Source organism: Nannospalax galili, unplaced genomic scaffold (assembly GCF_000622305.1).
Source record: "Nannospalax galili isolate Female #2095 unplaced genomic scaffold, S.galili_v1.0 scaffold64, whole genome shotgun sequence".
Taxonomy (NCBI): domain Eukaryota; kingdom Metazoa; phylum Chordata; class Mammalia; order Rodentia; family Spalacidae; genus Nannospalax; species Nannospalax galili.
The window spans coordinates 1893361-1907447 of NW_008352316.1; the positions used below are offsets into that span (position 1 = coordinate 1893361).

The 14087-nt window shown below is 40.9% G+C and overlaps 1 protein-coding gene across 4 annotated transcripts in view; it reads left to right on the forward strand.

The window, feature by feature from the left end:
- Positions 1 to 14087, forward strand: part of Trpc3 (transient receptor potential cation channel subfamily C member 3) — a 78064-nt gene that overhangs the window by 34535 nt on the left and 29442 nt on the right. For all 4 annotated transcript variants that reach the window (XM_008849237.3, XM_029554149.1, XM_029554150.1 and 1 more), the window contains 3 exons: positions 4709 to 4873; positions 9752 to 9968; positions 12109 to 12342. In XM_008849237.3, coding sequence (XP_008847459.1) covers positions 4709 to 4873; positions 9752 to 9968; positions 12109 to 12342 — 616 coding nt within the window. The remainder of the gene's footprint in view (positions 1 to 4708; positions 4874 to 9751; positions 9969 to 12108; positions 12343 to 14087) is intronic.

The following is a 14087-nucleotide window of genomic DNA, read 5'->3' on the forward strand; positions in this document are numbered from 1 at the left end:
TTAAAAAAGAAAATTTTTCCTACCGGTTTTTTTTTTTTTACAACAGTATTTTCATGAAGAGAGTTCTTGTGATTCGTTGAAAAGACAGCATAATATAATTTTTTTAGCTGTAAGTTTACTCAGCTGTTTTTCATCACCTGCCCTGGCTGATGGTTCAGCTTAAATCCTATTACTCATTTGGCTGTGTGTGTAATGTGCGTGTGTGTGTGTGTGTGTGTGTGTGTGTGTTCTATAACACTGTGATAGTTTTGTCCCATTGAAAGATGTTCTTATGTGTCAAGCATTCTCTCTTCAAATCACAGAACCTCAAATCAGGGCATTATTTTTATAATTACTTCAATTTGCTGGTCCACTAAAGTTGGTAAGCAACACACAAATCTTACCCAGTTGGCTGTGACAGCATGGCAGCATAAGGAGATTTTTCTAGGAAGTAAAATGGTTTTAAGAGATAAGGTCATTGTCCTATTTTGAAGTCATTGGAAAGAGGAAAAACTTCTCTCCTGAATGATCAGGTTTTCCTGACTTTGCTTACTAGTATTGTATTGGTTTTATGCTTTTTAAAATGCTCCTTATATATTTGCATTAGGATTTTTAAATTGTTGGATTGTTGGATCTATTTGTGTGTATTGAAAGGAACCAGCAGATGTGGTGCCGTGCAAACACCATGGCTTCAGCCACTGTGTACATGTAGTAAGTGTTGATAGCTTATGATGCAAATCACAAGGATTGATGTTGATCATCACACATATGCCTTGCGGAAAGGGTAATCAATGCCATAAAGCACATCTTCTATTTAAAGATGAGTCTTGGTGGGAGGAGTGGGAGGAAAAGAGCCAAACCAAAGCGTTAATATTTCTGTCTTCAAGAGTTGGAGGTGGCTCACACCCGTAATCCCAGCATGAGAGAGCTGAGGCAGGAAGAGTGCCGTGTGTTCCAGGCCAGCTTGCACTTCAGAATGCAGTCCTAGGGGATGACTCAGTGGCTAAAGGCCCTTTGCCATGCAAGCCTGACAACATTTCAATCCCCATAACTCAAAAAAGGTGGAAGAAGAGAGTTGATTCTACAAGCTTGTCCTCTGGCTATACATACATGCTGTGAGATGCATGTGCAAATAATAATAATAATAATAATAATAATAATAATAATAGAGGCAGAGGCAGGTGGACCTCTGTGATTTCAAGGCCAGACTGGTCTATATATCAAGTTCCAGGCCAGTTGGGGCTACAGAGAGATCTTGTCTCAAAAAAAGAAAAGTAAAGAAAAGAAAACTACTACTAATAATAACAATAATTTTTTTTCTTTTTTTAAGTTTAAAAAAAAACTTTGAGAATTTCATATGTGCAAATAAGGTGTTTTGATCAAATCCACACCCACTCCCCCTCAACACCTCCCGTATCTCCGCATCACTTTTTTTCTGACAACTTCGTGTACTCCCTCCTTTCTTTCTTTCTTTCTTTCTTTCTTTCTTTCTTTCTTTTTCTTTCTTTCTTTCCTTCCTTCCTTTCTTTCTCTCTCTCTCTTTCTTTTAATGGGGATTTTTGCTACTCTAACATTCCCCCCTCTGAAGAGGTAACCCTAAAATCTTTTAGGGATTAGACAAGAACTCCCAAATACTTTTGACATTTTTGACCGTTGGAACAGAGTGTTGCTAAGAGGCCCAAGGACATTTTGACTTTTAGCCAAGAAACTGGCTACTTTTCTTTAGGGTCTTTTTGCCCTAACTGCCTAGCCAATTCCTACCTCCTATTCTTATCACACCATCCTCTGAAGAGGTTACCCAGCTTGCAGATAGGGACTCAGGACACAGACCACTCTGGCTTCTTCCATGCTGAACAGGGACACAGGGTGAGACAATTGGGGTACCCCTTCAGTGTGATCTATATAAAAGACTCCCAAATTGCATAATTCTTATCTGGAGGGAGAAAAGAAAGTCCTTGACTGGTGAATAGGGGGATGTGAAGGAGAAGTAAAGGCAAGAGTAATTAGCATTACAAGTTCTAGACAGGGAACTAGAAAAAAGTCAGAACAGGGCAAATTTCAAATGTTCATATCAGAGTCCATTGGGATTTCTTGATGAGAGCTTCCAAAAGCATCCCTCTATTGGGTTCCTCCTCATTTTTCTTTTGTCTTCCCAGGCTGGATTTGAGAGTGATGGACTCAGGATTTGTTTTCAGGCATTTTGATACCTAATAACAATAAAATTTTAAAACTTAAAACCTTAAAACGTAAGAAAGGCAGTATCTTGGTCCATTTGTGCTGTTGTAAAAGTTCCTGAGGCTAGGTAAATTATAGAACAGAAATATGTTTTCTCATAGTTCTGGAGGTGCTAAGTCCAAGATGACAGGACTAGTAGGTGCAGCTGTCTATGAGGGCTGTGTCCTCCAGAAGGGGTGTCAGAAGGGTGTAACACTGTGCCTTCCAGTGGCCAAAGGGTAGAAGAGCAAACTTGCTAAACACTTCATGACAACTCTTTAGGAGGGCCTTTATTTCTTCAATGAGGGTCTACTCACCTCTTAGTTAAATTGTTGTTCCGAGAGACAGGATCTTGCTAAGTTGTCCATGCTGGCCTTGAATTCCTAGGCTCAAGCCTCCTAACTAGCTGAAACTAAAAATGAACACTACCTGGCCACTCTAGTCACCCTTGACAGACCCTGCCCTTTCAGAATATCACACTGACAACCACAGAATTTTGGAGGAGATGCATTTGAGCCATAGGAAGCAGGCACTCCCTAGAGGGGAATGAATCCGTTGATCTAAAAGGACATAGTGCATTTGTCTTTCACTGCATGGGTATTTTGTATCTTGCAGAAATCTTTGGATTACTCCCGGATTCTAGGAAAAGTACATGCTTGACTTTTCAAGCAGTAATCTGATGATGATATTCTGTGCTCAACCTGTGACTTTTTCTAATATGCACAGTTCCCCATCCTAAGCCTGCCTGTCTGGAGTCTCCAAAGAACCTTTTACCTGCATTTGTTCAGCTTCTCACAAATGCAGAACCTTCAGATACTAAGACGTTTCTACCAATGTTCAAATTAAATTCTTATTATCTTGACAAGTATGTAGAATTTATATTTTTATTATAATGGCTTATATTCCATTTTTTTTACAGTTTACAGTGAATCTTAAAGAGATGTCTGCTTAAGACTTAAAGTAACACTGATTCTCCCATTTTACCTTGGGCCAAATGCCCAGCAAGGTACCTGGTTGATAATAGGTGTTACAACACTCTGAAAAATAAATTAATAAATTGGATATATATTTAGGAGCTATAGAGGGAGCAGGAAAGAAATTACCTAAAAATAGCAATGAAGAAGTAGAAATTTGGGGTTCTCCACAGGATCTTGAGAAACTTCACATGTACCCAGGAATTCTTCAGTCTTGATTTGTGAATACAGTTTTTCTCACAAGGTCAAGTAATAGCACATGAAACAGTTTTCAAAAATTAGAATCTTATAGGACATGATGGCATGCATCTTTAATTTGGGAGTCTGGAACAGGAGAATCCCAAGTCCAAGACTAGCTGGGTTGCATAATGAGACTTTGTCTTTTTTTAAAATATATTTTTATTTATTAATTTTAATTTCTGGATATGAGTATATTGCCTGCATGTGTGTAAGTGGACCTATGTCATGCAATGCCCACAGAGGTCAGAAGAAGGTATCGGATCCCCTGGAACTGGAGTTATGCATGGTTGTTAACCACTGTATGTTTTGGATTGAACCCAGGTCCTCTACAGAAGCAGCCAGTGCTCTTAACCACTGAGCCATCTCTCTAGCCTGAAACCTTGTCTTTAAAGCAAGCTGAACATGCTAGTGCATGCCTTTAATTCTGGTACTCAGGAGGTAGAGGCAGGCAGATCTCACAGAGCAAAAGCAAGTCAAGTCAGAACCCTGAATTTCAAATTTTTTTTGAGACGGGGTCTTCCTGTAACCCCAGCTGAAGGAACTGGAACTCAGTATGTAGATCAGGCTGGCCTCCATCTTACAGAGATCTGCCTGCCTCTCCCTCTGCCTCTCAAGTGCTGGTACTAAAGGAGTGCACCACCATGCCTAGCTTTTTTTTTTAACAGAAGCAAAATGGGCTTTCAGTAAAGCATTCTTAGGTGGTTTGGGTGCTGCAACAAGGCACCATAACTGGGGTCATTTATAAACAACAGAAACTCATTTTTCATAGCGCTAACACTGAAAGTTTGAGGTCAAGATGGCCACAGGGCTGTCTTCTGGTCAGGGTCACCTTCTGAATTGCAGACAGAGTTCTCTTTTTACCATCTATGGCAGAAACACAGTACCTCTGGGGTCTTTTAGTGAGAGCTCCGTGCTTAGAACCCAAGCATCCAGAAAGCCCAGCCTCCCAATGCCAGCACATTGGGTGTTAGGCATTCAAAGTGTGAATTTAGGGAAGACAGAAGCATATAAGCACTCAGTAGGCCCAACACAATAAGATGCTCTTTTCACACTGAGCTATCCAAAAAGCAAGATAGCATCTTTTTGGTTATCAGAAGGGACTGTGACTAAGAACAATATCAAAGTTTCCCTTTTGTTCTAGCAGGCAGCAATTTTGAAAAGGGGAAGGAAGACAAGGGAGATCTTACCAGGCTGTGTTCTGAAAGACAGGTATTGACATCTTTGGTGTGCAGCTGCGTTCTGTCTCTCAGGTGTGACACAGAGTGCTAACCACTCTCCCTCTCTCTCTTCACTCCCTGCAGTTTGTAGCTCACCCCAACTGCCAGCAACAGCTTTTGACGATTTGGTATGAGAACCTCTCTGGCCTTCGAGAACAGACCATAGCTATCAAATGTCTGGTTGTGCTGGTTGTCGCCTTGGGCCTTCCGTTCCTCGCCATTGGCTATTGGATTGCGCCTTGTAGCAAGGTACTGGCCTCTTTGCCGTCCCTCTGTGGTTTGTGTAATGTGTATCTTTGGTGGGGGAAGAGCAAAAACTAGATGTCAGGCTGTCAGGCTCCCACCTCTTTAATGAGGCATGTTAGTTGACTCGGGAATACAGATTCTACTTTTTTGTTGGGTTTTTTTTTTTTTTTTTTTTTTTTTTTTTTTTTTTTTTGGTAGTTTTGAGACAGGGGCTTCCTTTAGCCACAGCCGGCCTGGACCTTGCTGTGTAGACCAGGCTGGCCTTGAACTCACAGAGATCCACCTGCCTCTGCCTCTCGAGTGCTGGGATTAAAGGCAGGCCTACTTTTTAATGGTATCAATCAAGGAAGGAATGGGAAAGGACTTCGTACTGACAGGATAGATCACATTTGCAAGCATGGCAGGCTTAGGCTTGTAGACTAAAATCCCTATGGTAGACAGAAAGGAGTTAAAGTGACTGGAGGGAGGTAGCATTCCTATGGATGGTACTGACAGCTTAATAAGCAGAACGGGGCCTAAGCTGCTATGGGACAGAGGGAAGCAGACAGCTGTACTATGGCAGGATCTCGAAACAGTAAACTTGGGAGCCCCCCACAATCTTCCCCTGACTGAGTGGTAAGCATATGGAAAACAGTGGTGTCGTCTAGCTGTCAGGCATGTGCATGGCATGTTTCTCAAGCCCTTTGTTCTTTCAGAAAGTTCTAAAATATGGAGAATTTGGGATGGGGGCTTTAATTTTTTCTTTAACACTGCTTAGTTTTGCTTTGATCACTCTTCAGTGCCTTTCTTCTCTCAGCCTGCCCATGTAAAGCTAATTTGGTTGTTCTGAAGAAATCCCCCAAACAAGATATGGAAGAGAATATGAATCATAGGAACAGAATCTAAGAAAGGGCACTGCCCCAGAGAAGGATTGCTGTTAGAGCCTTTAATCTCATGTTTATATTCTCCAGTCTGGTTTTGTTTAAATCGGAGTCAGTTTCAAGCAAAATGAGTCAATGTTATTTACATATGACCCTGGAAGTCTGTCATTGCCTTGATGTAGCAGTGTCCCTACCTCTCCCCACATGGATGTGCGAGAATATCCATCTTACTTCCTTGTCATTTATTTTATTTTATTTTTATTTTATGTGTATGAGTGTATTGCCTGCGTATATGTAAGTGCACCCATGTTGTGCAATGCTGCGGAGGTCAGAAGAGGGCTTCGGATTCCTCTAGAACTGTAGTTAAGGACGGTTCGTAGCCACCATGTGGATGCTGGGAATTGAACCTGGGTCCTCTTCAAGAGCAGTCAGTCCTCTTAACCGCTGAGCCATCTCTCCAACCCCAGAAAGTTTGTTATTTTGACCAAATCTGATAACCACTCATTCTTTGTTAAGTATCATGGATAAACTATTCTACACGAATCTTTAAATACATAGACACCAAAGGTTAACACATAAATGAAATGAGAGCCTGCAGTGAGAAGAAAGTCATAATGTAACCATGGTTTCCTTTTTCTGGGGGAGTGCATTGGAAAATTCCAGTTCCCAAGAATCTGTCTCTTGAGGAAGCTCAGTTGGTTAAAGCAGGGCAGAGCTGAGGTGGGCATTTTGGGTTGCACTCCTTTTTCTCTCTTCACTTTAAAAAATGCAGCTAACTCTGTAGTCATGTTTCTTGAGGAGGGAAAGGTAGGAACTAAGCAGTTTCTGGAGCCCCATTAATAGCTGCTTCTTATTATCTATCATATGGTTAAAAAACAACTTAATTCTCAGTTTCAGGGCTGGAGGCTTGGGACTGGGGACAGCTTAGTTGATAGAGTGCTTGCCTAAATTTAATCCCTAGAATCCCTATAAAAAGCCAGGCATGGTGGCATGTACTTGTGGTTTTTGTTTTTTGTTTTATTTATTATTTTTATTTTTATATGTATAAGTGCATTACCTGCATGTATGTAAGTGCACCTGTGTCATGCAGTACCCGAGATCAGAAGAGAGTGTCAGATTCTCCTAGAACTGAAGTTACAGCTGTCAGCTGCCATGTGGGCTGGGAATTGAACCCAGGTCCTCTGTAAGAGCAGTCAGTGCTCTTAACCACTGAGCCATCTCTCCAGTCAAGTGACATGTACTTGTAATCCCAGTGTTGGGCAGAGACAGGAGGATCCCTGGGGTCCACTGGCCAGCTAGTCTAGCTAATTGATAAGCTCTGGATTCAAAAAATAAGGCAGATAACAGTTAAGGAAGACACTTGAGGTTGACCTCTGCCCTTTCCATGTACATGTACACACATGCACACAGAATTGTTAGGCTGGGGACATAGCTCAGTGTTAGAGTGCTGACCTAGCATTATGAAACCCTGGGTTTTATTCCCAATGCTCTCAAAAAAATTCTCCATGTACACCCCATTTTAAAAATGAGTGTGCGGGGGCTGAAGAGATGGATCAGAGGTTAAGAGTTCTGGCTGCTCTTGTAGAGGACCCCGATTCGAATCCCAGCACCCACATGGAGGCTAACAATCATCCATAACTCCAGTTCCAGGGTACCCGACACCCTCTTCTGACTTCTGTGGGCATTGCATGATACAGGTGCACTTATATATGTGAAGACAATACACTTAAACCCATAAAATAAAAATAATAAAAATAATTTTTAATTAGTATACTGCTTTATTTTCATCTTTTTAAGGTTTTAAAGATCAACCTTTAGGAAACAATGGACTTGGCACCTCCCAAATCATTTGTGCTTTGGGTCACTGGTGCCAAATGCATCCTCTGCTGCTGTGTCTGAGCACAGATATGTAACTATACTGTTGTTTATTTTTCTGTTTGATATGGAAAATGTGATAGTTGTCTGTGTGCATGATGTTCAGATTCAGAAATACATAACAGTCTTTGGTCATTTGTGGATATCAAATGAAGGCCCTGGACACACTTGTTTGAAGTTACAGTCTATCATCTATCTATCTATCTATCTATCTATCTATCTATCTATCTATCTATCTATCCATCCATCCATCTATCTATCTATCTATCGTCTACCTATCTATCTATCATCTATCTATCTATCCATCTATCATCTGTCATCTATCATCTATCATCTATCTATCTATCTATCTATCTATCTATCTATCTTCTACCTATCTATCTATCATCTATCTATCTATCTATCTATCCATCTATCATCTGTCATCTATCATCTATCATCTATCTATATCCGCACCTAATCTTTTTAAAGTCACAGACTGAGTTCAAAAGCAGGCTCTGGGGGCTGGAGAGATGGCTCAGCAGTTAAGAGCACTGACTGCTCTTGCAAAGGACCTGGGTTCAATTCCCAGCACCCACATGCAGCTACGGACCATCCTTAACTCCAGTTCCAGAGGAATCTGAAGCCCTCTTCTGACCTCCGCAGCATTGCACAACATGGGTGCACTCACCTAAATGTAGGCAATACACTCATACACATAAAAGATATAAAAGAAAAAAGCAGGCTCTGGATGTGCTCAATGGAGAACATATTTGATAAATATATTGAGTGTACCTAATTGTTGAATTGTGGAGGCCCTGGAGACAGAAAGAATGGCCTTTCATTTCTACTACATCATGGAACTTTAAAAAAAAAAGGGGGGGTCTCCTTGTAACCCCAGATGCCTGGAACTTGCTGTGTAGACCAGGCTAGCCATTATCTCACAGAGATCCACCTGCCTCTGACTCCCAAGCCCTGGGACTCTTTAAAAATATGTTATTTATTATTTTTAACATATGAATGTTATGCCTGCATGTGTGTGTATTCATATCATCCAATGCCCTCAGAGATCAGAAGAGGGCATCAGATCCCCTGGAACTGAAGTTACAAATGGTTGTTAGCCACAATGTGGTTGCTGGAATTAGAACCAGGGTCCTCTGCAAGAGCAGCCAGTACTCTTAACCACTGAGCCATCCCTCCAGGCCCAGAACATGGGATCTTTAAGAACAGTATATATGAGACAGTTTTAAGGAACCATGTTAAAACAAGTAAGCACCGCCCCTGACCCTCACCCCTGCAGCAGGCCCACTGGGTGGAGCAAAAAAATAAATAAATAAAAAGCTGAATGTCAGAAGTGCCTTTATTATAATACATAATTTTCAAACATCAGAGATGACTTTCAATTAAACTCTTATTTAGAGGGTCTAGTTACTGTATATCTCTTTCTTTATACAGGTAGTCATTGATAGAATATTTATCTTGATTCTAATATTTTCTGCCTTTTAAAATATTATATGGTATGATGATTCTGGGCTATTTAGAAATGAAAACTAAATTTGCTTACAATGTGTGTGTGTGTATGCTTAACTCATTAAGAAATTTTTAATGCTCTAGGTGAGTCTCCAAACTCATCCAAACAAGTGAATTACAAAACATGAATGAATCACACAGGCCAAATTGAGATTGCTTTTCCCAGGCCCCAACACCTTCGACTTTACATCGTTTTTTGTGCAAATGTAACAGCAAGAGCCAGCTCCTGACCTGGAGTTTCCAGAAGGGTACTGGCCAGGACAGTATGACCTATGGCAGAGTGGGCATTTAGATAATGGATTTTCAAGACTTTTGAAATTAATTTTAGAGGAAGCATCTCCCCCAAAACTGTAGTTTTCATAGTGCACATCACTGAGTGTCCAACCTTTTGACATTGCACTTGATGTTTGGGTCTACATATGTGTTGGGTCTCATTCATAGCTCTCCTGGGAGGCATGTGGCCCAAAGACCACAGCTTGGACAAGCCCCAGCAGCTCTTCAGAAACAAGCAGAAGGTGTTCCCACATCTTTTATTATTCATTTTATCTTATATAGTTATTGTTACAAGTAGAAGCCAAATTTTCTAAAGCAGCTCCCTCTCCCTCTTCCTTCCCTCCCCCTCTCTGTCATATCATAGCTGGGGAAAATTCTGCGAAGCCCTTTTATGAAGTTCGTGGCACATGCTGCCTCCTTCATCATCTTCCTGGGCCTGCTTGTGTTCAATGCCTCAGACAGGTTTGAAGGCATCACCACACTGCCCAACGTCACTGTTACCGACTACCCGAAACAAATCTTCAGGGTGAAGACCACCCAGTTCACATGGACAGAAATGCTAATTATGGTCTGGGTTCTTGGTAAGACTTTTAAGTATTCTTAATTTCTATCAAAACAAAAATAGTTGCATAAGTGACAGTTATTTTCTATGAAAAACAAGAATGGTAAGAACATCATCATTGTAAGAAAAGCTAAATGAGAAAATAACTGAATGACTAATAGTAAATAATGCTGAAAGCTATACCCTAACACCAACTAAATTAATACAAGCTGAATTACAAGATACAGTGTTTCAGAAATCTAACTTCAATAACAAAATATACGTTTGTAAATGTGACTGTGATGATCAATTTTTAAAACTTTATTTATTTCAATTTTATATGTATGAGTGTTTTGCCTGCTTGTATGCAAGTGCACTCATGCCTGCAATGCCTGCAGAGACTAGGAGAAGGTTTTAGATCCCCTGGAACTGGAGTCATGTACAGTTGTTAACTGCCATGTGAGTGCTGGGAACTGTACCCATTTCTCTGCAAGAGCAGTCAGTACTCTTTATTTGGGGGGGTCTTTTTGAGACAGGGTCTCCCTGTAGCCCCATCTGGCCTGGAACTCACTATGTAGACCAGGCTGACCTTGAACTCACAGAGATCTGCCTGCCTCTGCCACCTGAGTGCTGGGACTAAAGGCGTGTGCCACCACGCCCAGCTTATGTACTCTTTTTTAAAATTTTTATTATTTTTATTTTATGTGTATGAGTGTATTGCCTGCATGTATATAAGTTCACCCATGTCATGCAGTGCCCTCGGAGTCAGAAGAGGGCATCAGATTCCCCTGGAACTGGAGTTACCGGTGGTTGTTAGTTACCATGTAGGTGCCAGGAATTGAACCCAGGTCCTCTGCAATAGCAGCTGGTGCTCTTAACCACTGAGCCATCTCTCCAGCCCCAGCAGCCAGTATTCTTAACTATTGAACCATCTCCCCACCCTGATGATCAATTTTTTTAATTGAAATATTTGTGACTAAAGAACCTTGATTATATATTGCTTTGGTTTTAGAGCTTTTAAGGGAGTTTCCATTTTCAGAATGTTAATTTTGTGATAACCCATTTTAAGCAGTTATGTTAAACTAAATTTATTTTATTTTTATGCCATTTCATTTTATGTGTAGGAGTGCTATGCCTGCATGTACGTAAGTGCACCTGTATTATGCAATACCCAGGGAGGTCAGAAAAGGGTGTCAGATTCCCCTGGAACTGGAGTTATGGATGGTTGTTAGCTGCCATGTGGGTGCTGGGAGCCAGCGCTCTTAATTGCTGAGCCACCTCCCCAGCCCCTAAACTTTTAAATAATGAGAAAAAAATTCTTCTCCACCCCAGGAAATGGAATAAATTTGTACATTAATTTCTGTCACCAAGTCATTCTTGTGTTATGTTGTCCTAGCCTATCTATTTCTTGTATTTTTCATCTCCTGAGTCAGTAGGTAGTTGTTTACTTATTCACCCTGTGGCCTCATGCTGGGGAAAGTCATTACTTCATAACTTTTATTTTGAGCCATTACTTTTCTTTTAAAAATGTTACAACATTTCCCTGTCAAATGTGTCTAGCCTGTAACCCATGATGTATATGGTCCACATATTTGTAGATGTCATATCACAGTGTCAAAAGATTGGACATCCCTGTATGCATAGTCATGACAATTGGTTAAAGTGGACTACTTCATCCTTGTCTCCCTAAAAGGTATTTTCTGCTTTGTTTCCTCGTTAGCATGTCTCCTACATAAGGATGGGGTCTTTTTCAGATGATGTCATGGCCTCCCCAGTAGGTACTGGAAATGGGGAAAGAGAGTTGGGGAGAACAGGGACATGACTTTTGTTAAATGTCTACAATGCATTTCTCATCTGAGGCTTCTCCTACCCCCATATTACTATGGTTTAAATTAATCAGCCTCTGATTTCATAGGGACCCCTTTTCTCCTCTCCTTCCAAAACTTCATGCCTGAAGAACAAACCCTGGACTGGCAGAACTGTCCTTGCTTCTTTCTTGTCCTCCTTCAGTTGTAGCTGCGCACAGAGTTAGTTTATAAGCAGTGGCATTCTTGGCACCACATGTGTTTCTTCAAATTCTGACTTCCACGTGATCAGTTGCCTCTGAAGGTTCACCTTTCCTGGATGCAGCCTGGTGGAGGACAGAACATGTAAAACCTAATCCACAATTTGTTGTGCAGGAATGATGTGGTCCGAGTGCAAGGAGCTCTGGCTGGAAGGACCCCGGGAATACATCATGCAGCTGTGGAATGTGCTCGATTTTGGCATGCTCTCTATCTTCATTGCTGCATTCACAGCCAGGTTCCTAGCTTTCCTACAGGCCACGAAAGCACAGCAGTATGTGGATAGCTACGTGAAAGAGAGTGACCTCAGCACAGTCACGCTCCCACCAGAGGTTCAGTATTTCACCTATGGTGAGTTGTTAACCTAAGGGCTCTTTTACATTTCAGGAAGGGCATTTTGGAAGAAAATGCCAGTGAAGACACAGAAGCCCCCCAACTGAGAGGGAGGTGTTCCAAGACTCTCCATAGATGCCTGACACCACTGTCAGCACTGAAACCTACACATACTGAATTCTTTCCCATATGTTATATGCTTATAATAAAGTTTCATTTACAAATTAGGCACAGTGACTGATTAATGACTGATAAAATACAATTGCAACAACCTGCTGTAATAAAATTGCCAGCACCAGTACTTTTGAGCTTTGGAACTATTGTTAAGTAAAATAAGAGTTTCTTAAGCACAAACACTATAATTGAGATTGTCAGTCTGACAAACTACAGGACTCTTCAGGCACTAATGGGCAGGTGATATATACTATGCAGATATGCTGGACTCATGTCCTGTGAGGGATGGCAATAATGTGCACAAGACTTTATTATGGTGCTCAGAAGGCTGAGTACTTTAAAATTTACGAATTATTTATTTCTGGGATTTGCTGCTCAGTATTGTCAGACTACAGTTCACCACAAGTCACTGAAATGGTGGAAAGCCAAACCTCAGATTAATAGGCAACTACTGTATGTGCAGCATGAAATATATAGGAGGTTTATGGTCAGTGGGGAGAGTATGCACCCTGAACTCATGCTCAGGGACATGGGATATGACGTAAAGAACGTTGAACTGCCCTTCAGGCACAGGGAACACAACTTTAGCAGAGGCAAGAGTCAGAGCTGAGATACACATGAGAAAGCTCTGCAAAGCCAGCATACCCTGGGAGAGCAAGATATGTCTTTCTCATGGCAAAGACATTCAGATGGAAGGACACACTGATATCTTCTTTGCCTAGCACAAACCAGTATCGAGGACCTGCAACTGGCAACTTTTCATGTAGTTGTATATTAGCCAGCTTTATAGTCCCAGCTACTCGAGGATGACAAGTTGAAAAGCCTGCCTGGGCTACATAGATCAAGGTCATCCTGGGCTACATAGATCAAGGTCAGCCTAGGCTACATAGATCAAGGTCAGCCTAGACAATTTAGCAAAACTTTATCTATGAATTAATTAAGTAATTAATTAAAAAAGAAGTAGATAAATAAGTAGTAAAAGGCCAGGAATATTGCACAGCGGTATTGCACTTGCATAGCATGAGGCACTAGGTTCAATTCCCAGTATCACAATAACTCAATAAAACATTGTCTGACACTCCTTTTAAGATATGAGTGCCTAAACACAGAGTTTAAAAGTGTTGTGGTTGGGAGGAGGACTCTTTACATGTGCAGTTAGGACTTAACTTCATGAAGAGTACATTAAGATTTTTTTAGAGAGTCTGAGTTACATACTCCAAGGTATGACATTTAAACACATTACCCGTCATTATCAACAAGTAAGGGTTTTGGTGTACCAAGGACACTAGTTCAAAGGACCATATGGTCACCATTTGTAACGAAAAGAACTAAAATTGTGTTTTTATGTCATATATATCTTGACTATTTCTATAACCCGTATATTTAAATTTATTCATGTGTATTTAGTGACTGCTGTTTACAGGGAATTTATGAATTCAGGCCTCCCTACTTTTTATATGTTTTTTTTATAATTTAAGTTTTTGAGAATTTTCATATTTAAGTACTATATTTACATAATTTCTACCTCTACCAGGCATGGTGGTATATGCCTTCAATGTCAGCACTTGGGAGGCAGAGACAGGCAGATC